Raw genomic sequence first — 23484 nt, forward strand, 5'->3', positions numbered from 1 at the left:
AACTTTCATTTCGAGTTGTGGTTAGCCTTTTTGGTCATTCAATGGGCTATTTTTAACTCACAAAAACATTATGTCGTTGAAAAAAATGCAAACCCTACCACTCAACATTAGAGATACCACCCAAATTAAAAAAAAAAAAAAAGACAAAGGACTTGCATAGACATTTCTCTGACAATTTAGGTTTGGAAATGGCAGACAAGCCTGTGAAAAGACCCTGGAGGTCACTAGTCACCACGGACCTGCAAACCCACCGCGCACGGGGTGTTGGGGGGAGACACAGAGCTCTGCCGGCGCTGCCGAGGGTGTGGGAATCGGATGGGGACGGAACAGGTGTGGATGCCACGCAAAGTCTGGTGCAGTTGCTTGAAGTTGTGCAAGGAGTCACCCCACATTCCCCTCCTGGGTGAACCCCTGGAGAACCCCGAGAGGCAGGCGTCCCCCGGGGCCCAGGGAGCATCCTGCTGGGACACAGTGAGGGGACCGGTCACAGAGCCCCGGCAGGCAGGGCCAGTTTGGTCCCCAGGCTGAGCCCGCCTCTGTGCAGGGCCAACCGGGTGCTGCTGCAGGAGGGCAGGATGCTGGGGGGGGGGGGGAGAGCAGTGCTGGGTCTGAGACAGTGACAGCCACTCAACAATTCCAACGGTTTATTTCCTTGAATGGATATTACACAATTTAACACAACTGGCATGGGGTGGGGAGGGGAACCACACGAAATTCCTCCTGAAGTGGACTGAGAACTGAGTGCTCTCTCGTGGAGAGCAGGATTGGCTGGCGGCGCACGGGACACACGGTGCCACTACAAGAGGGACTGGGAAGGAGGCCCGCCCGCCCTGACGCCAGCCTCCTGGCAGACCTGGAGTCCAGCCGACCACAAAGCAATAAATAGGAACATGTCCTGTGCAGCAGGAAAAATATAACGTCACTGGTGACGAGAAGATAGAGTCACCGGGCTGCTCCTAAGTCCCAGCACAGGGCGATATTCAAGTATTGCAGAGACACACGCGCAGGTCTGAGGGGGTCTGTGGTGCAGACCCGAAAGCCCTGGCCAGGTGCCTGGGCTGGCCAGGCTTCCTCCACACTCCCGGGGTGCACTGGAGGGGGCGGAGCAGAGCTGGGCAGACCAGAGAAGTCCCCTGGAGCCAGGAAGTGGGCCCTCCCTGACCCCTCTGGCCCCTCTGAAGGGGGCCAGGACCTGGTGCGGGGAAAGGGAAGAGGCATTTGACATCGAAACCTACTGGGAAAGCTGGATGAGGTTTTTCCACAAAATGCACCCCCTCACCTGCCCACCGTCTTCTCAGCAAGGGTCTCACTGCCCCAATCGGCAGGGACAGCAGGCCAGCGAGCCACGCAGGTGCACCACCCTGCTATGGGTCCCCCCACCTTCCAAAACAAAACGTGCTAACTAGCTAAACACCTACGAGTTTTTCTTCTTTAAACAAAAAAAGAGCTGCAGAAAAATAAGACACATTTTACGAGTGGGTGTGAAAGACTGTCACGTCTGCTCTGGGTTTAGAAAGCTGGGCCCGTCATCCGGCGTATCCCTAAAAGAACGTTTAAAGAAGATGCTGTGTCTCGTGTGGGCCAGGCAGCAGGCGCAGTGGGCTATTTATATGTGTATATATGTGTGTGGTATGTACACACGCCTCTAGGACAGCAGCCACACTGGGCACGCAGTCCTGGCACGAGTCCGCCTGCATAAAGTGCTTGGTGATTCACAAAGCTGGGTGGTGGTCTTGGGGGAGGAAAGGGGCCAGGAGCCCACACCTTTTCCTGGGCGGGCCCTGGGCTGGTCTGGAGGCTTTGGCTTGAGTGGGCCCCGGCTTGTACTGCCAGGGTGGGGGGCTGCTCACATGTCCTCACCTGCCTTGGAGGCAGCCAGGGGACTGGCCTGGGTTGAGGTTCCGTGCGGGCCCTCCAGTGCCGGCAGAGGCCCAGGAAGCAGCCATGCCTGGGCACCTGGCTCTGGATGCACGGTGGGGAGGCTGTGCTCCCCCAGCCCTGGGAGCCACAGGCTGCAGGCTTGTCCCTGGCAGCCCACCACGGGGTCCGTGGAGAAGGTCCGGCTGCTGGGGCCTGGTGGGCAGGCTCCTGAGAGGTCAGGCATGAAGGCCGGTCAGCAGGGCCCGGTCAGCAGAGCTGAGAGTCTCCGTTCAATGCACAGCTTGCCTGCGGGGAGGAGGCCCGGTGAGCGCTGTCCCTGCCCTTGCCCCGGCCCCTCCGGGCGAGCCAGCGCTCACATTTGGCGATGTTCTCCACGTCCGCCTGGTCCGTGAGCAGCTGCTGCAGCCCCTCCATGAGCAGCAGCGCCTTGTGGTAGCGCTGGACGCAGTCCTCCCGGCGGTGGAACATCTCGTCCAGTGCGGCCGACTGCACCTGTGTGGCCCGCGGCACGGGGCGTCTAAACAGGTGCCCGTGTGGCCGTGGGCAGCCGGGGGCTACAGGTCGGACCAGCAGCTACCCCAACCCCCAGGGCAGTCAGGGGTCACCCCTGGTGGGGAGGCAGACTTTTCTAGGACGTTTGTTTGGTGTGCATTTAACTATGTTAATCAGTGGTCTCAGAAACAGGCACCGCCACCGGGCTGCTCTCGTTGGGCTGAAGGACCCCAAAGGCTCAGTGGCCCCACGTGAGCAGACTGGGCCTCCAGGCCAGGGACCAGTACTGGTGCCCTTGGTGGCCTCATCCCCACCAGTGGGGGAAACTAAGTCTCAGGGAGGGTGCGGCCAGGGATGCACCTGGACTGTGGAGCCAGCTGGGCCTGGAGGGCCCCAGGCCGGCTGTCCGCTGGGGGCCTGCGTGGTGTCACCCCCTCCCCAGCCAAGAGCCTGACTGTACCGTGTGCACCGCGTGGCTGAAGATCAGCTTCTCAGCGGTGACGCTCTGGATGCGGTCCAGGAGCCGCTGCTTGTCCAGGAAGAAGCGCTGCAGGCGCAGGCTCAGGCCTTGGCAGGACAGCACGCTGGCCTTGTACAGCTCGTTCAGCTTCCGCACCACTGCACGGGGCGCGTCGGCATCGCTGAGGCCGGCCCCTCGCCACGCACCGGGACGCACCGCGGCTCCCCCCGGGCTGGCTGCTCTCCCCGTCTCTCCCCGCGGTCACCTGCCCTCCTGAACCCGGTCCCTGGTTTTCGTGCTCCCAGGGCGGGGCGGGGGTTAGGGAGCCCACACTCACCCTGCTTCACGGTGGACGACAGGCAGAGCTTGCCAGCCCGGATCTGGTCGATGGCGGTCTGGAGGGCGGAGGACAGCAGCTCGGCCACCTTCAGGTAAAGCACCAGCTGCTCCGCGAAGCTGGTGGGAGGCAGGTGTGTCAGGTGGCTGGGGGCCCCACACCCCAGGTGGCCTCCCTGCAGCCTGCCAGGAACACCCACCCCCACTCGCGGCTCAGCAGGCTGATCTGGTCGGCCACGACGCTCTCCTGCAGCTGGTACTCGGGGCCCCCGGCCGCCTCGCTGGCACTGCCCTTCAGGGCAGCGATCTCCAGGACGTGCTGGACAAAGACGAGTGTGAAGCGCAGGCCGTGCAGGATCTCCGTGTGCTCTTGCTGTGGGGGTCAGTTGGGGGTCAGATGGGGGTCGGATAGGAGTGGCCAGGGGCCAGACCCCGGGGGGCCGCTGCTCTGCTCCCTCCCTCTCCGGTCAGGGTCCACGCTGCCCTGGGCCCCACCCTGCCCCAAGGCACACAAACTCCAGCCCAGGGTGCCCCCAGCTCCCCTTACCTCCATGAGCGTCTCCTCAGGGAGGTCAGGGGCCTCGAACGTCACTGCTCCCTCCAGGTTGGCGGCCATGGTGTCGGCAAAGCTGCAGCAGTGGCCAGGGGCCAGGGCCTCGGGGGTGGCCTCGCTGCAGGCCCCAGACGCCAGGTGGCGGGCGGAGGCTGCGCCAGCTGTGCAGAGGGAGCTGGAGGAGCCCACTGTGGGGGGGGCCGATTCAAGATGTGCTCTCGCCTCCCCGTGAGCAGCCCCAGTGCCCTGGACTCCATAACACAAATCCTGGTCCCACCCTCTCTGGGTGGGCTGGGTACAGTTTATGCTCCTTCTGTCCCCTCGACTGGAGCTCACAGTGGGCGGCTCACCCCCCCCCCCCCGCCTGCTGCAGATTGGGCGCCGAGCACAGGGGCCTGTCTGTGTGGCCTGCACTGAGCCTAGGGAGGGCCCTCGCCCAGGCCTCCTGACCTCGTGAGGAAGGCCATCTCAGGGCAGCTGGATTCAGAGCCGGTGTCCCAGGCACCCAGCACTGCCCGGCCTATGGGGGTCACTGTGACAGACCTCACCTGAGAACATCCTCCCGCGGGGGCCCTGGGGCGGCGTGGCCCCACTGGGAGGCGAGCCCACAGTGAACACCACCGGAGAAGGGCTGCTGGCGCCCCCAGCCCGGGCACCGGGCTGCAGGTTCCCTCCGAAGCCAGCAGAGGGCGCTGTGGGAACAAGAGGATGTGCTCAGGCCCACCCGCCCCCACACGCCACCCCCACCCCCACTCCACAGCCACACTGCCCACCCACCGATTTCCATGGGCTTCTCGTGCAGGCTGTCGGAGCTGCCCGAGTCCGGGGCCTGTGTCCCAAACGCCGCCTTAAGGAGCAGATCAGTGAGGCGGCCAGTGCTGAGGGACCTTCAGGGTGAGGAGAGGGGCAGCGATCAGCCACCCTGGGGGTCCAGAGGCAGGCTCCCCCAGCTCGCTGGCCGCTGGGCACAGAGCCCCGCACGCCTGCCCATCGGGACAGCCACTGTCAATGTGCAGAGGACAAGCAGAGGTCCAGAAGGGCCACCGAGGGACTGAATGACCAACAACATGGGGAGGGGCACCCGCTCACCTGCCGAAGGGGCCCTTGGTGTCCTCGGTGGGCCGCAGGCCAGGGCCCTGGAGGGGACCGGCCTCGGAGAGGTCCGGGAGCGTGCGGTTCCGTGGGGGCGTCATGACCACGCCCTGCCGGGCCAGGAGGGTCAGCAGGTTCTGGGAGCTGGGGGTCTTGGGGAAGTCGAATGCGGGAACCGCCTGGGGGAGGCGGGGCCATGGGGAGTGAAACCAGCCCAGAGCCCCTCAGCCCCACCTCTCCCACCATAGCGCTCTGGGCCGGAGGGCTCCGCCCCCCACACGTGGGCCTCCAGGGCCACACCACAGGGTGGCTGCAGGTTCTGGTCCCATCTCATTGTGTCCAGTTTCCCGGAGGTGGTGGCCTGGGTGTCCTGGGGGTGTGGGGCACTGAGCCAGGGTTGGGACACTTGCTCTGCTAAGGGCCACAGAGCAGACACTGTGGCTTTGGGGACCTATCTGTCACAGGAACACAGCCACTAGCAAGACTCAGCACTGAGAGCACTGCCTCTAAATTGGGGGGCCCATGTCCTGTGGGCACAGGAGTTGGGAAGAAGTGGACATTTACCCACTGAAACTCGGGGGCCCTGTTACCTTGGTAGGGGAGCCCAGGATGGGGGGCAGGGGGTTCCGCTGCAGGAAGTCAGGCAGCTTGGGTGAGCCACGCAGGGGTCGGCAGGACTGCAGCCCGTGGGGCGGCTGCGGGGGGCTGGCCGGCGGGTGGCCGAACACAGCCCCCAGAGGGTCGGTGGGGGGCTTGGGCAGCTTGGGGCGGACGATGTGCAGGTCGGACAGGTTGGGAGCGCTGTGCAGGCGGCTGCCCAGCCCAGCAGCGCGGGGCGAGTGTTCAGGCACGGAGGAGCCTGAGGGGGACAGGGCGGCCCGGTCACTGCGGTCGGGGGGCCGCCGAGCCTGCCCTGCACACTGCCACCCGGGAGCGTGCACGGAGCCCCCGAGTCTGTCCGTTTCACCCTTTACCCTCTTGGCCACCTGAGAGACAGTGCTCCACTGTGCACCCAAGGGGACGGGTGCAGAGCAGCTGAGACACCCGCCCAAAGGCACACAGCATGGACAGGAGGTCCAGGGAGGCTGGGATCCCACAGCCGTCTTCCTTCCTACCTGCCTTCTGCTTGGAGGAGAGAAGGCTTCGAGGGCAGAGAGACAGCCACCCCAGGCGTGGCGCTGGGCTCCTCTCCCCCGCCCAAATCCATGGTCACACACAGGGCCGGTGCCACACCTACCTGGGCGAGGGGACCGGCTACTCCGCATCTCGGCTCCTTGTGGGGAGGGCGCCCCGCTCCAGCCCAGGCGCTCAGGGATGGTTCCAACTTGGACAAGAGGGGTTGCCACGGTCAGTGCCTGGTGGAGGTGACAGCCCCCCCCCCCAGCCCATCCACGCAGAGATGCCCAGTCCCATCCCAGTTTGAAGGCCGCACCCACCGGAGGGACAAGGACGCACCTTGGGGAGACGGCGTGTAGGGCCGGCCACCGCCCATGGAGAGCTTCCTGGCCAGGGCGGCTCCGTGCTCAGCATGGGAGGGCGGGGACGGACTGGCCCGTGCAAAGCCCAAGGGGCTGGTGCTGACCGACCTGCGGATAGCGGAGGACCTGGGGACACGAACGGGAGCCAGGAAGTGAGGCCACAGCCCTGCCCGATGGCTCACCCCCCTCACCCTCCCAGATGGAGGACAACTGGGAGGTGGGGAGTCCCAGTGTGTCCCCCAGGGCACTGTTAGGCCAGGGGTCGAGGGGTCTGCCAGGACGACCGTTAGCCCACAGGGCCTTCTGTGAGTTACAGAAAAGGCCCCCCCTCCTGTTGAAATGTGCCGTGAAACACAGGTTTTGTGAGCCCCACATACTTTATGGACACCTGGCAGACAGCTGTCAGAAACCTGGGACCGGGTGTCCAGCCTTTCGGCGTCTCTGGGCCACACGTTAAATTCACAAACGCTAATGACAACCGATGAGCAAAAGAGAGGCTCGTGCACAGTTTTCCTGATTTCGGCCACCAGGGAAGCAAAAGAGTCCTCACATAATAGATGACCCTGATCACGGGGCAGCCCTCTCCATAATCTTTCCCCGAGCAGGCCCGAGTGTGCGAGCACCGATGCGGGGAGCGTCCGCATCTAAGCAGTGGAACGTCACCGACGAGCTCTGTACTTTCATCACGAAAGGACGAGAGGCCACGTCACCCTGGCTGGCGGGTGTGTGACGCTGCACACAGAGACCGGCGTGCCCGTGTCTGGTGGGACAGACGTGGCCACGAGTCCCAGCGAGCTCTCCAGCGGCTCTTACGATGTGTTGGCCCTGATCTCACTCTTCACGTGTTTCGTTCTCGAGGGCAGTTGCTCGCACGTGCAGGTGCTGCGGCCCGAGCGAGGCGTGGCCGCGAAGTGCAGGTGTTTGCCTCTGGGAAGACAGGACCTGTACCGGGACTCCACGAAGGAGTTCCCTCCAGGCTGAACGTCAGATTGCAGCTGCACGCATCCCATCTGAAAATCGGCCGACAACGTGTTTATGTCCACTGAAAAGGAGCCACAACCATAGCAAAGTATTGATTTTTCCCAGCAGAAATCTGGAAATCTGCTTTCCAATCCTTGCTTCAAATCAAAAAGCAAAGCTGCGTGTCTTCCACTGTCCACAGGGCTGTGTTTAGCCAACGGGGTGGAATGCGTGAAGTTATCTGCCTTCGTCCAAGCTCGCCCTAACTCCGGCTTCACTGGGAACGCCCTTCTGGTTTGAAACATGGTATTGATGAGCTGGTGTCACCCAGATGACGCATGTGTAGCTCATGTAAATCCACCAAACGTGCTAGATCTGTAAGCCAGTTTTCATCGTCCAGTTCCGGCCCAAATCTGTGTTTTGACGCCATGAACGACTGGACAACGCGTTACAAATCACAGCGCTTTTCCAGTGTTTGGCCTGGACTGGGCCATCGTGTTCCGAGAGGTGAGCGGCGTCGCCACAGTCGGCATGGGTGTTTCGAAGGAATTCCTGGAGCCGGCGCTGACTCAGTCCCTCGGCTCTTAGGAAATTCAATCCTGATGCTGATTTGAGTGACGTCATCCATTTTTAAAGCTTTTGTGCATAAATTTCCCTGACGTACGAGGGGATGACACTTCATGGAACGCCGGTCTGGGCGGCAATCGCACCGTCTTCTGTTAGCTTTACTGCCCCCCAACCCTGCACCGCCGCCGGGGCACCAGCCACAGTGACTGCACCAGACGTGCTGGCAACGGGCAAGGAAAGCCGCTCCGGCGCACTTCTCACCGCTGCTCGTGCCTCTCTGGGTCCCGCTGTGTCTTTCGGTGGCACTAACGACCCACTTCTTCAGTGACATCACGTCACCATCAACACCTCTGATGAAAACAGCCAGTGAGCCCCATCTGTGGCATCGGTGCGAACAACCGTGACCAAAGCCCAAAACCGAAAACCCGCAGCTTCACTCGCCGAACATCTTTCAGCAGATTCCCCAGCTTCCGCAGCTCGCCTGGCTGCGGTCGGTGTGAGACGAGCCGATGAACACCTGGCTCTCGGGGCACGTCCCGCTGGACACTTCCTCCGCACTGCTTCACGAAGTCGCCATCCAGGCTTCCGACTTTTGCTCCAAACATGCTTCCACACGACTAGCTTTCACAGTGGAATCTGCCCAAGTTGTGACTTTTTGAAAAACGTTTTGTTGAGAACAGACTTTTCAGTTCCCCTATTTTGTCCTTATGACGCAAACCTTCATACCCATTGAATCTGGCAGCACACTTTTGCATACAATGCTTTTCACACTCTAGTCCTTGAACACTGGCACAGATGCCCTACAAATGAGGCAGAGGGCTTCACTATCTCCCTGGACAAAAAAGGAGCCGCCTGTCCACTTTCCGCTGAGCAATCTTCCTTCACCTCTAATCTTTCTTCTGAGACTTCGTGGAACCCACGTTGGGATTAAAAAAATAATAGGTAAGGGACTTTATTTACTTTTACTGTGGAAATTGATTGACAGGAAAACAGACGGCAAGTTTGGGGCCCTTCCTCAGCGGCGGCCGGGTGTGTGGCATGCGGGCAGTGCGCCAGCAGCCGGAGGAGAACCGCTGCCTAACCCCTGACAAGCACTAAATGCCCGGCGCCGCAGTGGTAGGTTGAACCGGTGTCGAGAGTCACCGCCTCGCTGCGTCACCACCAGCGTGCGGGACATCTGACGGTGGGGATTCTACGCCCGCACCGGGAGAGGACACTCCGAAAGCCACACGCCACCGTAAAACGGAAGCAAGCCATGCACGTGCACACATGGCGAGAGTGTACTACACACGTGCTTTACGTGTCATTGTGTTACATGTCATCGTGACACATAATCACAAAAAAAATCTCACGTTTTAAGTAAATTGACGATTTTCTGTTGGACCACATTCACAGCCACCCCGGGCCCCACGCGGGCCGCAGGCTGGACGCCCCTGCTTTGCTGGCGTCTAGAAGACAGCTGTCGTCAACTGAGGATGCCAGTCTGCACCGCGCCACGCACAGCCCGCGTGACGGTGAGTGCAGGCCACTCACACCTCTCCAAGGGGCAGCAGCGGGGCCCACGCCACCGCCCGGGCCGGGCCCCGGGCCCTGCACTCACCGTGGAGCCTGGCACTGGGTGGGCGACTGCAGGTTCTGCTCGATGCGCTGGTAGTTCTGCACCTGCGTGGGCACCGGGATGGGGACAGATGCTCCGCACCTGCTGCTGCAGAAGGGGCCCGCCCGGCTGTGTGGGCAGAGGCAGGGAGGGGTCACTGGAGACGGCCCCTGGGAGGGCCGGGAGCTCACCCCGCGACGCTGCTCCCCGGGGGCTTCTGGTCAGGACCGGCAGGCCCTGTAGGCCCAGATGTGCTGGCGGCACTGGCCCTCGGTGGTCCCTGCAGTCACCCGCCCCATGGATTACACCCCTTCTCCACAGTCCTTTCTGCTGGACCACCCAGGAGTGCTGGGGGACCCACTCCCAGGCTCCACCTACTCACCCCGAGGGGCTGGGGGAGCTGCTGCACGGTGGGGACGGAGACGGGGTCCGGCCGTGGCTCTCCAGGCCAGCTGAGGCCACCAGTGAGCTCCTGGCAGGGCAGAGCGGGCAGAGCGGGCAGGCGGTCAGCGGTCCGCACAGGCCCTGGCCTCTCCCCGGCCCACCCTGAGAGGGCACCACAGCCCGGGCCTCCCCAGCTGCCTGGCCCCTGGCAGGGCCCGCACCGCGCTCTCCCAGGGAGTGGCCGAGCAGAGCTTACCCACTGCACATCAGGCTGTCCGGGGCGGGCTTGCCGCCGGCTGCCTCGGCCACCAGGTCACCTGCGGACAGGGGACAGGCAAGGCTGGGCCCAGGCTGCCTCCCCGACTGTGGCTCCGCACGCACACACATACACACACACACACACACACACACATGGGACAGGGTGGGGTGGTCTCTTTCCGGGCGGGGTCGCGCACCATGGTGGGACCAGTGCTGTGTCCCCACTTCTGTCACTCCTACTGGGAACTCCCTCTGCCTGCCTGGACGGCAGGGCTCTTGAGAGAGATTCCAGGGCCCCTGTCTTCCCCCTGCCTTTGGCCAAGTCCAGACCAGGCACCACAGCTGCCTGTCTTCCCCCGCCCTCCTCACATTGCCAGAGGCTCAGCCCGGGTCATCGCTGCCCCCAGGGACACCCAGGTCCACTCAGACCCAGCCCAGCCCGGGAAGTGCCAGCGTCCAGGGTCATGAGAGGAACTGAGGACCCCAGAGCAGGGATGCGGGGGGCCAGGCCCACCCCAGAGGTCTGAGCAGGTGCTCCAGAGAGGGTTTCCACACCCAAATGACAGAAGGCAACATGGCTGCTGAGAGGAGAACCAGGCAGGGTGGGGTGCAGAGGGCGGGGTAGGTCCTCCGACCACCCACGGACGGAGGGCAGGACTTGGCTTTGACCCTGCGGCCGAACTGACTGGGCAGGTTAGCTCCCAGAAGCTCCCGGAGAGCCACCGAGGGCCCACAGGTGGAGACAGGTCGGCTGCCACATGCACAGAGCCCCCAGCACGAGGGCCACGCTGCCCACCCCCCGGCCCCACACTGCAGGGGTCCGACCTGGAAACTGTGCGGGGACCATGACGAAGTCGTCAGTGTCACATGATGAGTCCTTGCTGCTGCCGCCTGAGTCCCGGGAGCCCTGCAGGAAGCCGGCAGCATCGGCTGGGGAGGTCAGCGTCTTCTGCAGCTGCTGCATCTCCCCCAGGGACTGCGGTCAGAGAGGGGCCCCTGAGACTTGGCCCGGGGCTAGGGGCTGCCGGGGCCCTCCTGCTCCTCTCCCAGGGGGCCACACCTCCCCTCCACGTGGAGACACCACCCCCGGGCTGGGCCTGGGCCCCACGCAGCAGTCACTGGGTGTTGCCCCGCCTCGCCTGGCGCACTCACCGGCGGGGAGGCCAGGTGCGAGGTGGAGCTGCTGCTGGAGCTGCTGCCGGAGCCGGAGCTCGGGTACGAGGGCACAGGCACGGGCGGGGCTGCGGGGGCCAGCCGTCAGCACCACTCCGCCCGCGGGGTGCACACAGCTGCCCCCAGCACACGGAGACCCGGGACCAAAGAGGAGCGCAGCCCCCACCCCCAGCCCGCTGCACCCAGGCTGGAGGGGGCTGAGGACCTGGACATCTGACCCCCTGGGCAGGGGGTGCAGCCCAGGGGAAAGGGGGTGGGGATGGGGAACTCGGGGCCCTCGGGGACTCACACTTCTTCACAGAAGCGCTGGCATCGAGGAAAGGGTGACGGAAAAACTCGTCTGCGGGAGGGGAGGGGAGGCCAGACCTCAGATCCCCGACACCGGGGTTTCTGGGAGAACCGCCGCCCCTCACCGAGGCGCAGCGGGCCTTGCCTCCTGTCCCGGCCAGCACCGCGCCCACCGCGCCCGGCACAGACACAGGGCTGGGCTCCAGAGCATCGGGCCCGGACCCGCCCGTCCCCCAGGTGTGGTTTTCCCAGCACAGCTCCTGCTGCAAACCGGGTCTCCCAGCCCGCGCCTCAGGGACAGGCTGCAGGCTGCCGGGAGGGGCCGCGCTCACCGAAGTCCATCCGGTCCTTGTGGTTGCGCTGCAGCAAGGCCAGCAGCAGCTGCCGCAGTGGGGCCGAGGTCTCCCGGGGGATGCTGGGGAGTCAGGGAACAGAGGTCAGCCCGGCTGGGGGCCTTTGGGGGACAGGGGCGTGACCGGGGAGGGGACTCACACGGGCACCAGGGTCTTGTTCTTCTCGTAGAAGAGGCGGAGGTCCTGAGGGCTGCTGGCCTGGTCGGGGAACAATGGTGTGAGCGCCCCGGTGGCACCAGCCAGGGCTGTGCGTACACCTCCTGGGGCCTGGAGCCGAAGGCGGGCAGCCCACAGCCACGCTCTGTGTAAAGAGGCGGCTGGACTCGGGCCACTCCAGGCGTCCAGTGCAACTGGTCGTTTGCTTCTTGAAATCAGGCAGGTTCCTGTGCCCCGCCCACAAGAGGCCCGGCCCTCCCCGCGGGCAGCGCACTGCGGGAAAGACCCGGCGCCTGCGTGCCTGCTGTTCACTTGTTTCCTCCCCGAGCGCTGCCGAGTGCCAGGCACCGGTCAGGGTGCCAGCAGGGACCACGGAGGACATGGGGGACCATGTCGGGCAAGCTGGCACCAGAGCCGAGAGCTGCCCAGTGCTCCGTGCGGCCACTACCAGACGCACAGGCACACAGGGCGAAGTCCCACCACAGGGCGGGCCCCTGCTTTCCAAACGTGGGGCGCGCCCAAGCTCTGGGTCCTGCTACCACTCGGTAGGTCACACCAGTATTGGAACGGGCAGGAGGGAGGCTGTGAACTTGACTCAGGCATGCCATGGACACACAGGTGCGCCCCAGAGCCAGCTGACACTCAGGCCTTGGCCCGGAAGCAACTGCAGAGGCGCAGCTGGGAGGCCACCTGGAGCTGGAGGAGGGCGCGGTCAGGGCTCGCCTACCTGGAAGGGAGCCTTCCCCGTCAGGCACTGGTACACGATGGTGCCAATGCTCCACAGATCCGCCTTCCCGTCGTAGTGCTGCGACATGATGACCTCGGGGGCCTGCAAGGCGTCAGGGACACGGGTCAGGGCCATGGCAAGAATGGGCATGCAGTGTGCACTGACCTAATCTGGTGCCAGCTGATCACCACAGCTGAGGTGAGACGCAGCAGGGCTGGGGGCTGCCCACCTACCATGTACATGGGGGAGCCGCAGAGCGTGGCTGCCATCATGTTGCTCTGCAGGTAGCGGGCGAAGCCAAAGTCGGCTGCAGGCGAGGACAGACGTGTGAGCGGGGCGGCCTCGGTCCCCTGCCTCCCCGCGCCCGCCAGCCCCGCCAACCTGGCCTCACCGATCTTGACCCGGATGTTGTTGGGGCTGGCACGGCGTCCGCCAGGGTTGGACAGCAGGATGTTCTGGGGCTTCAGGTCGCGGTGGATGATGCCCTTGCTGTGCAGAAGCCGCATGGCGCCCGCGATCTGCTGCAGGAACAGCCGGATGGTGTCCTCGCTCAGCGTCCGCATGGCTGTGAGGAGATGGGGCTGAGGGGACGCAGCTGCCCCGGCGGGACAGGAACCGCAGGGACCTCCCTTGCCGGACAGGCCGCCATCGACCCCGAGGTCACCCTGGGCCATCCCCTCGCACCACCCACCCAGCTCTGACCTGACCTGGGGCCCCTCCCCACCCACAGCTCCTGGCTGCTGCCCCGCCCACCTGCTCCTATGTCCTTGTGACACTTGGAGCACCTGCCTCAGCACCCGCCCCGGACTGAAGCTTTGCAATGAGCCCCGGGGCCTGACCCTTAAGGATCCGGGGGCTAAAAATACCGACCCCTGCAGTGCAGCCCCAGGGGGAGACCTGCCCTCCTCGAAGAGCAGGCTGCACTGGGGCCCAGAGTGCTCTGAACAGGCCGGCACTCAGGGACCCTGCAGGCCCACAGGCCACTCAGAGGGTCCCCGGTGGCTCTGGCCCCCCTTCTATCTTCCCCAGCAGGCGCCGGAGGGATGCGAGAGCTGGCCAGACCACCCAGCGGGGGCAGCTGGCGCACACTGCTCCCCCTCGCAGGCCGGGTCGGTGCGGTCCTGGGCGGGCAGTGCCACTCACTGTGCAGGTAGTCGGCCAGGTCCCCGCCGTTGCAGTACTGAAAGAGACCGGCAACAGGCCCGGTCAGTGCGGGGGCACCCCAGCCTGCCCGGGTCCCCCCACCCTGTGCCCGGCTCCCAGCGTTACCTCCCCTCCCCGGGACAGGTGTCCCCTGCAACCCAGGCTGGAAGAGGTGACAGGGGCACCTTCCACCCTTCAGGCACCGGCCATGGCCACTGGGGTACCCAGGGCCGTGCCCCTAAGCCCACAGGCACGTGGCCCGGGCAGTGTGGCCTGCCCACCCCCAGTGACAAGGATCCTTCCGGTCGGGCCTGCAGGGACTCACCTCCATGACCAGATAGACGGAATTGGCCATTTCCTGCAGGACACAGAAGCAGCAGTGAGAGCTGAGGGGGACTCCCTCTGCCCCACCTGGCAGCCCCCTGGAGAGCCTGTCTTGCCCCATTGAGACCTGGGCAGCCAGCACCCTGAGCACACCACCTGGGCTGCAGGCAGGAGCAGCCAGGGAGTGTGGACACCCACTGCCCTGCGGCCTGCCTGCCAGGGCTTGGCCAGGAGGGTAGTGGCTGGGAGACAGGATGTGGGACAGCCAAGTGGGTTCTAGTGTTTTGGTTTTGAGTTCATTTGCTTGAGTGACAGGAGCAGCATCCAATCAGAACATTCATTTGCCAAGTCTAGGGAAGGGGCCAAGATCTCAAGAGGTGTCAGTGTGGGGTGAGGACGCCACCTTGCAGGAGTGGCCCTCAGTTGCCCAGGTCTCTGTCAAGGTCAGGGTCAGGGTCAGACCAGACCCTGAGGTTTAGTTGGGTTCAGCTTGCTGTTCAGAATGAGGCATCCTGGCTGGGTGGAGCCACTCAGGGGGAGACCCAGGCCCACAGAGAAGGGAGATGTCCAGGGTGTGAAGGCCTTGACCTCAGGCCAAGGAAACTGCTGGGCTCTGGGCTCTGGAATCAAAGACACCCCTAGACTTATAGGTCGGCACCGCCAGGCCAGCTGCGGGGTGCCACCCACACCCTCAGCTCAATCCACCCAAGGAGATGGAGAGGGCCCGCACCCAGGCCCCGCACGAGGCCCTGGGCCACCCATGGGCCTCCTGGCCGTGGGACACCTCCTCCTCAAGGAGGAGGAAGTAAACCAAGGCCGCAGGGGCCGTATCCAGTGGGCAGACAGCGTGGGAGCCGCTCTACTCTCCCGCCGATGGCCCCCAGCTCTTCCCCAGGCAGGGAGTCCCTCCCCGAGGGGCCCTGCCGGCAGGAAGGAGGCCCCAAACCCTGTTGGCGCCAGCAGCTCTGGGCCCGTGGCATGGAGCCCAAGCCCATCACCACAGGTGTCCACTCCGCAGGTGGCTGCTGGCTCCAGCTCCCACGGGGCAGGGGCCCGTGAGCAGCCCGTGAGCCCTCAGACCACCCGGGACCCGCGGGGTCCTGGGGAAGGAAGTGAGGAGGGAGGGACACCGCTCAGCAGGCCTCAGGGCAGAGCAGACGCCGAGCAGCGGCCACCACGGTCCGCCCCGCTCAGGCCCGGGCCTCACACCCACACGCCACGGGTGAGCGCGGGAACACGGCGCCCCTGGAGACTGTGTGGATGTTAAATGTCGGCCCCCGGCGCCCCGCCGACAGAGGGGGTTGCGTGTCCAGGGCAGACACGTGGGAGCGGGCTGAGATGTGGGGCACGCTCAGGGTGTGAGGCTGACACTGAAGCCCCAGGGGCTGAGCCGGGCGCCCTGGGCCGGGCAGGCCTGCCCCCGCGTGCCCCGCCTGGCACCCCCAGGCCCTTCACTTGGGGCGTGTCCCAACAGGGACGCGCAGCCAGGGCGGGGTGGGCTCCGTCCACAAAGGCAGACCTCAGCCCTGCCCGGCTGCCTGGCAGCAGGGAGTGCCTGGGAGCTCCCAGCCCCGCCTGCCAGCCCACACCTCTGGGCCAGCCCCGGGGAGCGACAGCCTGGTGCGGGTACCCCACCCCCATCACTCGGGACCCATGGGGTGAACCGGGGCTACAGCAGCAGGGTGCAGGCGGGGTTAGAGGGAGACAGGATCCGGCAGAGGGCGGTGCCAGAGATAGAGACCCAGAAATAACCCAGGGGACCAAGACACCCAGGCCACCTGCTCCCTTGCCTGCCGTCACCTTGACCATGGCCACCTCCGGTGAGGTGCTGAGCATGCCCCCAAATTTACGCCTCAGCAGTGAGCTCCGCGAGACCCAGTGACAGAGGTGTGGCGCGGCGGAAACCAGGCCGAGGCGCCCCCAGCCATCCCGGGTCCTCCTAACAGTCAGCTCCCCGGGGAAGCCCCAAACTCACCTACCAAGCCAGGGCGGGCAGGAACAGGCAAAGTGACAAGGACAGATGCAGACAAAATGTAGCCATCACAGCGCCCACCCCCATGAGCCACCGCAAGGAGCCGTTCAGCAGGACTGGAAGGGACACCCACGGTGCCTGCGGGCTGCCAGCCAGAAGGCACACATCACGGCCTCCGGATCCAGGGACACCCACGGAACCCAGGACAACCTCCCCCAGAAGGGACGTCCCTGCAACAGAGTGACAAGAGTCCCCTTTGTGCCCAAGAAGCCACAGGGCTTCTGCACAGGGCCCGCCCCAGAGGCCTGCTGGCTTACTGCTCCTGGAAACCCCCCAGCCCAGGCCCCCACCCGGCCCTGCAGAGGTCAGCACTTGTCACCCCCAAGGGACCATCCAGATTTCCTAGGGCCACACAGCCCCTTAGTGAGCAGGAGACCCGAGGTTCTTGGCCACATGAGTGGAGGGGGTCCAGCCTGCCCTCCTCACTCTGACCTCTGTCCTTGAGCCCCAGTGGGTCATTCAGCAGAGACCTCTAGCGCCCCCCACCCTGGGCCCAGAAGGATGTCTGGGGTGTGGAGGGTCAGCGGCCTCAGAGGAGAGACCACCGCATTCAGGCCTGGGGAGACCCCGGAGGCCCCACCCTGGGAGAGAGCACAGCCCTGGACACGTCCCTCCCAGCTGTGACCTGGGCCCTGGGGGGGCGAGGTGCTGACCCACCAGCCCAGGGACCCAGGGTGCTGCGCAGACAAGCGAGGACACTCCCAGGACCAGCTGCAGTGTGTCCTCCACCCCTGACCAGCCCACGCCCACACCAAGCCCAGGTCGGGAGAGTGGGAGGCCCGCCGCGTCCCCGGGCCCCTCCTAGGGCCAGGCAGGCACCGCACTGCCTGGCCGGGTGCCCCCCACTGCTCCCCGGGGTAGGAGGGAAAGGTCAACACGACCTTGCTGGCCTCAGCTGCCCTGCCCTGCTCACCCGGAACCTGGACAGGCCTCAGGTGCCCCCTCTGCCTGCCCCCACCAGCGCTAAATTTGGTTTTCACACGCTTCCCTGGGGACTGAATGGGGCCGGAGTGGGCACCCAGCCAGCCCCCAGGGACTCAGTCTGGACTCGGTACAGACACTTGAAGGGCCAAGTGACGGCAGGGTCCCAGAGAGGGCTTGCCTCCCGAGAGGGTCTCCTTGGGGGCTGGTTCTCACCCATCATTACAGGGGGACCCGGAGGTGGTCAGGCACAAGCCCACCAGACCCTGCCCATACCCCAGCTGCACACGCTGGGCCCTAGGACGGCAGTCAAGCCGCGCAGCCTGTGAGGGAGGAAGCGGCTGCGAGAGGGCCTCGCCACACAGCCGGCAAGTGGGGAGGCGGAGTTGGCTGGCCCTAGAGCCCTGACCAGTCCCTGTACAGCCCCCAGGAGGGGCCAACGCGGCAAAGCCTTTAAAGGCATGACCTGGAGCCCACCCACCTCTTGGGGCCCTGGGGCAGGGCTGGCCCTGGCCTCTCTGCACAGGAGGCTGCCCGGCTGGAGCCTTGAGGTGCTTTGCTTAATAGGATCCCCACCCTCCCCTGCCACTGAGCCCACTGTCTGGTGATCCGGGACTGGCCCAGTGGGCAGGCAGGTGCTGACCTCGATAACTCCTTGCAGCTGGCCACCTTGGCTCCAAAGGTGGCAAAGGCCACAGGCCAGCAGGGACAGAGCTGGCCTCTCCTGGCTCCCAGAGGGAACGGATGCCAGCCCACCCTGAGGGGAAGGGCCGTGGCCTTCCTCGGGGGGGGGGGTCCCCTTCAACTGCCAGAGTGCCAGCAGCTCCCGGGGCCTGGCAAGCCGACCTGCCCCCTGCAGCCCTCCTTCCGCACCCCTCCCAGAGAAAGAGGCATGAGCTGGTGCAGCCCCACAGAAAACAGTCCTGCAAGACCCCGCACCCCAGCTACACTGCAGATCTGACCCAGCTCTGTCCCGGGCACCACCTAGGGATGCCCACGACACGGCTTTCCCGTGATGCTGAGGGCGTCACGCCGTGGGCGCACAGGGCTCTGGCGTGGCAGATGAGCGGGGGTCCCTGGCAGGCAGGCGCTCGGGGCTAACCAAGCTCTAGGTCTCACCACGGCAGGAGGGACGCAGGAGCCGCTTCACTGAGCTCTCTGTACCCTGCATTCTGCCTTGTCCGCTGTGCGGTAAACTTCAAAAGTTTAAGTCAAAAGAAATAGCAGAAACAGCAACACAACCTTGTATAGGGTCCAGAGCTGTCAGGACCCCGAGCCTACCCCCGGGACTCTGCCTCGGACCCTGGTGCCTGGGGCCTTCAGCACCGCCTGCGTCCCTCGCTCAGGCCAACTGGCATCATGATGCCCCATGGCAGAGGGAGCCAGGGCCCGGGGGTCAGCACTGTGGCCAAGGCCCTGAAGCAAGGACGACTCTTCCCTTGACTGAGGCCTCTACCAGCCGCCACTCACAAGCACAGCGGGGTCTAAATGGTGCCCTGGCCTCAGGAGCCGAGGGGTCCCTGCGGGCTGGGCCCTCCTCCCGGGGCATACCGGGCAGGGCTGGTCCTAGCTGCACAGCCCATAACCGGCCATGGCCACTGTCCCTGGGCAAGAGCTGGAAGACACCACCCAGCACGCGGGCTGAGACCACGCGATCTGCTCGGTGGGAGTCCGGGGGCTCCGGCTGCCTCCCCCAGGTCTGAAGCCTCAGGCCAGAGAACAGTTCCACGGGTCCGATTCCAGGCGCTCACATCAGCCTGACAAATGTCCCCATCCTATAGGCCAACAGAACAAAACCACTTCAATAGACAAAACACCACCGGGGGCGGGAGTGTTTGCCACCGAACCCAGACGGGCTTTCCTCGGTACACGGGGCTCCTCTGCCCACCTCTGAGCGGCAGCCACACAGCACTCCCCACCCACAGCAGGGCGCAGACCGGGCGCCGAACCCAGCGACCCAGGTGGCCGCCACGACCGGTCCTCAAGGTGGGTGTCTACGCAGTGTCTGCCACTCCACAGGTGACACCAAGGCACCAAGGGGCCGAGGGACTAGCCTGGTCACATAGGTGAGTGAGTGGGGAACTGGACGCAGGGCCCGGCCTGTCAGCACCATCAGCCTCGGGGAACAAGGCGGAGGGAGGGCAGGCGGCAGTGCCGATGTCCACGCAGCCGTGGGAGACGCTGCGCCGCCCTCCCCCCACCCCAGCACGTGAAAACCAGCCGAGAGAGGCTGCCGCCCACCTCTGAGGGGCATCTAGAACCACACCAGTGGGTCTCGGGGAGGCAAGCCCTCCCACGGGCAGCGTCGCTGCGTGTCCACGGTCCGGCCTCTGCGGACCGCAACTCGGCCAGTGTCCCCTACTAAAAGCACCTCCCACCCGGGAATCTGCTTCCAGGAGTGCACCCTGCAGGTGCACACACGGCACCCACAAGTGCACGGACGGCCACGACCCCACTGCTGATGTGCCAGGGTCCCCTCACGTCCCATCGGCGGGGGACTGGAGAGGCCAGCGACGGACAAGGGGCGACGGACCACAGAGCTGCAGCCACAACCAAAACCACAACCAACACTCACGCAGTGTTTCCTGTGACCAGCCTCGGCCAAACAGCTCCACGGTCGGTCTCGGAGGGACAGGTGGAGGCACAGAGGCCCGTGTCAGTGGCAGAGCCAGCCCTGGAGCTGGGTCTGGGCTCCCAACCTCTGGGCTTAAAGGTGTTAACCTCATGGAAGGAATTGGGGTAATTTTCTTGGGAGGAGGGGGTGTAATTTACCACCGAGGGATGGAAAGGGGTGCGTGGAGTGACTGGCACCCTCTCCGAGGCGGAGCGGAGGTGGTGTGGTGGGAGGCACCTGCCGCGCTGCCCTACAGGGACAGCCGGCACGGACGCGGACCCTCTGGGGGCAGACAGGGCTCCGCAGGGACAGGCCCAGGAGTTACGTTTCCCACTCTGTCCTGCTTCATTTGTTTTTCAAGCCAAATCACTTACTACCTATTTTTTAAAAATGTTTTGTTTTGTTTTGTTTTTCCCTGGGTCCAAGACAAGGGTCTAGGACTCAGGGAACCACCCGAAGGCAGAGGGCAGAGGCCAAGCTGACCACCGAGCACTTCCTGTGGGGGACGCCGCAGGGCTGCCAACCCTGGAGGAAGCGGCCCTGCCCAGGGCCAGGTGTGTGGCCCAGCGGGATAGGGAAGGAGGGGGAGGAGGGAGGGAGGGGAGGAAGAAGGGACAGAGGAGGAGGAGGCAGAGGAAAGGGGCCACCTTCCTGACCCCAGGACATGGCATCTCTATGGTGGGCTGCCAGGTACCCACTGTCCCACTGGACCTCGGCCTTCCCTGTGTCACCTCGAGCCATGCCACAGCCCCCAAAGCCACAGCCCAGAGCTGAAAGGGGAGGAGAGAACGGGGGAGGAGGCAGGAGGCCACCAAAACACAGACAGCCTGGCCGGGAACTTCCCCTCAGCCAGGGGCTGGTCCCGTGGCTCCGTAAACAGGTTTCAAAACCATTAGTCAGCACTTTGGCCCGCAGATCTGCCGCCTCAGGTTCCCAAGTTCCCAAACTAGGCATCTAGGGTCCTGGGCCCCTACTGAGGCGGGGCCCCACCGCCATGCCCTGGGGGCTCACGGGGGAACCTGGCCATGGCCTTCAGGGCCACCTAGGCCTGAGGGGGCCTCATCAAACAAGCAACCACCTCCTGCCCCACCCGCCCTCCAGGGGTGGCGGCCCCACCGCCAGCAAGCAGGAATCTCCTGTGGCCCCTCCCCTCCCCCAGTCTGACGCAGGGAGCGACTGGCCAATGCCTGGCCCTGGAGTAATGTCAACAGACAACAGGCCTGCCCAGACAGGTGGGCCAAGCCGGCAGGGTTAGCCTGGGCCTGGGCTGGAGACAGCACTGCTGGTCAGGGCCAGCAGGTCAGGCCGAGCTGTATAGCCAGGCCTCACCTGGCCAGTGATCGTGATCCACCTCCTCTGCCAAAACGGCCTGTGGCCCCCGATCCCGCTCCCTCCTCAGGCAGCCCGGGAAGGTGGGCACTCAGCCAGCGTGCCCAAAGGAAGCAGGGCTGACCATAGGGTCTCCAGGTCCCCGTCGGGCCAGACAGAGTGGCCCAGCGCCTTCCCCAAACAGAAGCCGCTAGTCTGGGGCCATCCATCACCGAACAGGGTCTCTGGCCCTATGCTGGCCTGGACCTGACACCCCTGGGCCTGAGGCTGTCTCCTCACCACCACCACAGCGCAGCCAGAGTTCGAGCCTTACCTGGAAGTCGTACAGAGCCACGATGTTTTCATGTTTTAGTTCCTAGGACAGAAACCCAAGTTTCCTGTGAGCGGGCGGCTCACCCACCACCTCTTCCCTCCTTCGACCAGTGCCCGCTCACCTTGAGGATCTTGATTTCCTTCCCCAACAGTGTCTGGGACTTGGCGAGGTTCTTTTTGTTAATGCATTTGACCGCGACCTCCAGGTCGTGCTTCTGAAAACCCAAGGGGATGTTTCTTAGAAGCCGAGAACACTTCTAAGGCCGCCCCTAGTCCACGAAAGCACGGGACGAGACCAGGCAGTACGGGTCCCCGGGGCGTGGGGGTGACGGGGTCCCCGGGACGTGGGGCTGGGAGCCCAGGTGAGAGGTGCCCGCCGCCCTCACCTCTCGGTGGCGCCCCTTGAAGACCACTGCGAAGGCGCCGTGCCCGATCAGGTCCTTGCGCGAGAACTCGAACTTGCCCACGATCTCCAGGCCGCCGCGGCCGGGCTCCATGGCGCGGGCCGGGCAGGCCAGGCGAGCGGGCCGGCCGGGCTCAGGCGGCGGCGCGGGCCGGGGGCAGCGGGCTGGGGGCGCGCGCCATCGGGCAGGCCGGGCCCGCTCCCAGCCTGGTCGCTGATCCGGATCCCACTCCTCCCCGACCCGGTCCTGACTCGGTCTCCAACCCGGTTCCGACTGGGATTCAGACTCGGTGCCAACAGGAATTCCGACTCCGACTCCGACTCCGGCTCCGGCCCGGGCAGGGAAACAAAAGAGCCACGGCCGCAGGGACCCAGAACCTGAGACGCCCGCGCACGCGCACTGGGCGCCGAGGGGGACCGGGGCCTGGGGGCGGGACCTTGTGGGATGGGGCGTGGTCATGGGCGGGGCCGGTAAGCGACTGTGTGCTTAGTGGGTGGCGAGGCCTGCTGGGAAGGAAATTTGAGGGGCGGGGCCTGGCCAGGGGCGGGCTCAGTTGGCGAGAGCTGGGCCAGTAGAGAGCGCCCCGCGTCGGAAGTGGAGAGCTAGGCCCTGGGTCCCTTAGGGGATGCATATTTGCCACCGTGATGCCTGGGACGTGGCCTGTGGATTTCAGGGCTGGCGACTAAGGAAAATAAATTCTTAGGGAGAGAATAGCTGCGTCAGAGTGTATGCATTTAAAATCGTGTTCTATAGTAAGGCATTGGCCGGCCACATTGCACCAAACACAGGAAACGGCCTGCAAGTGCGTCTAAAAGGAAAGGTGAGCCGATTCACTGCCCGTCCTGTCTGTGGGACACTGCCCGTCCTGTCTGTGGGACGACACGGAGCGGATTCTTACACGCGGCGTTGGATAAACGTGTGCCCAGGCGGGAAACACTTCAAAGTCTATGGTGAGGCCCTGGCCGGTGTGGCTCACTCAGTTACAGCGTCCTCCCTACCCAGGAAGGCTTCCAGTTGAATCTGGTCGGGAAGCCTTGGAGAGGCAGTAGGTCGCTGTTTCTCTCGTTCTCACGCGCTTCCTTTTTCTCTAAAACCAGTGAAAAAAATGGCCTCGGGTGAGGATTTAAAAAAATGTATAATTAAGTGAAAGTAAGACGCACAACAGTGAGCTGGGCTGCTATTTGTCGTTTGGAAAGTCACTGGATCCTAGACGGCAGTGTGGTGACTGCCAGAGGAAAAGGGGGTGGGGTTGGGCAAAGGGGGGATAAATAATGGTGCAAGGACACCTGACTGGGGCTGGTGAACACGCAATGCAAGGTACAGATGATGTGTTACCGATTTGTACACCTGACACCTACATGATTTTATTAGCCAATGTCACCCCAATAAATTAAAAATAAAAGAAAGTTACTCAAGGGGGGGTGTGTATACAATACCTACCTGCATATATAGTTTCACATGTGTATTTGCATACGTGATACATCGTACCTCACTATATATGCATATATAGTCTAGGGTTTAACAGCTAATCTGTCGCTCGCCATATGCCATATATTATTTATTCCTCGCAGTGAGTCCACAAAGCATTTGCTGTCATAGCCCCATTTCACAGGGGTGAAGAGTGAGGCACAGAGAAGCGAGTTAATGTGC

General features: G+C 64.2%; 1 protein-coding gene across 2 annotated transcripts; it reads right to left on the bottom strand.

The window, feature by feature from the left end:
* Positions 1-627: 627 nt before the first annotated feature.
* ULK1 (unc-51 like autophagy activating kinase 1) lies at positions 628-22227 on the bottom strand. 2 transcript variants are annotated; one of them, XM_053669745.1, is made up of 28 exons: positions 21817-22227; positions 21553-21645; positions 21432-21473; positions 14224-14256; positions 13899-13935; positions 13147-13320; positions 12989-13062; positions 12756-12857; positions 12012-12070; positions 11852-11934; positions 11521-11571; positions 11211-11299; positions 10884-10965; positions 10057-10117; positions 9799-9888; positions 9420-9545; positions 6270-6418; positions 6052-6138; positions 5405-5673; positions 4812-4993; positions 4500-4609; positions 4271-4414; positions 3717-3910; positions 3370-3542; positions 3171-3289; positions 2834-2991; positions 2238-2373; positions 628-2166 (listed from the first exon to the last, which is right to left on the bottom strand). In XM_053669745.1, the coding sequence occupies exons 1-28, from the start codon at positions 21925-21927 to the stop codon at positions 2114-2116; spliced, it is 3081 nt and encodes a 1026-aa protein (XP_053525720.1). In that variant the 5' UTR covers positions 21928-22227; the 3' UTR covers positions 628-2113. The 2 variants fall into 2 exon arrangements, with proteins under 2 accessions (XP_053525720.1, XP_037016786.2); XM_037160891.2 differs by having other exon boundaries at positions 10884-11034.
* Between the last annotated feature and the right edge of the window lie 1257 nt (positions 22228-23484).

The sequence above is a fragment of the Artibeus jamaicensis genome, unplaced genomic scaffold, assembly GCF_021234435.1.
Source record: "Artibeus jamaicensis isolate MK-2021 breed Jamaican fruit bat unplaced genomic scaffold, CSHL_Jam_final contig_525, whole genome shotgun sequence".
NCBI classification, from domain to species: domain Eukaryota; kingdom Metazoa; phylum Chordata; class Mammalia; order Chiroptera; family Phyllostomidae; genus Artibeus; species Artibeus jamaicensis.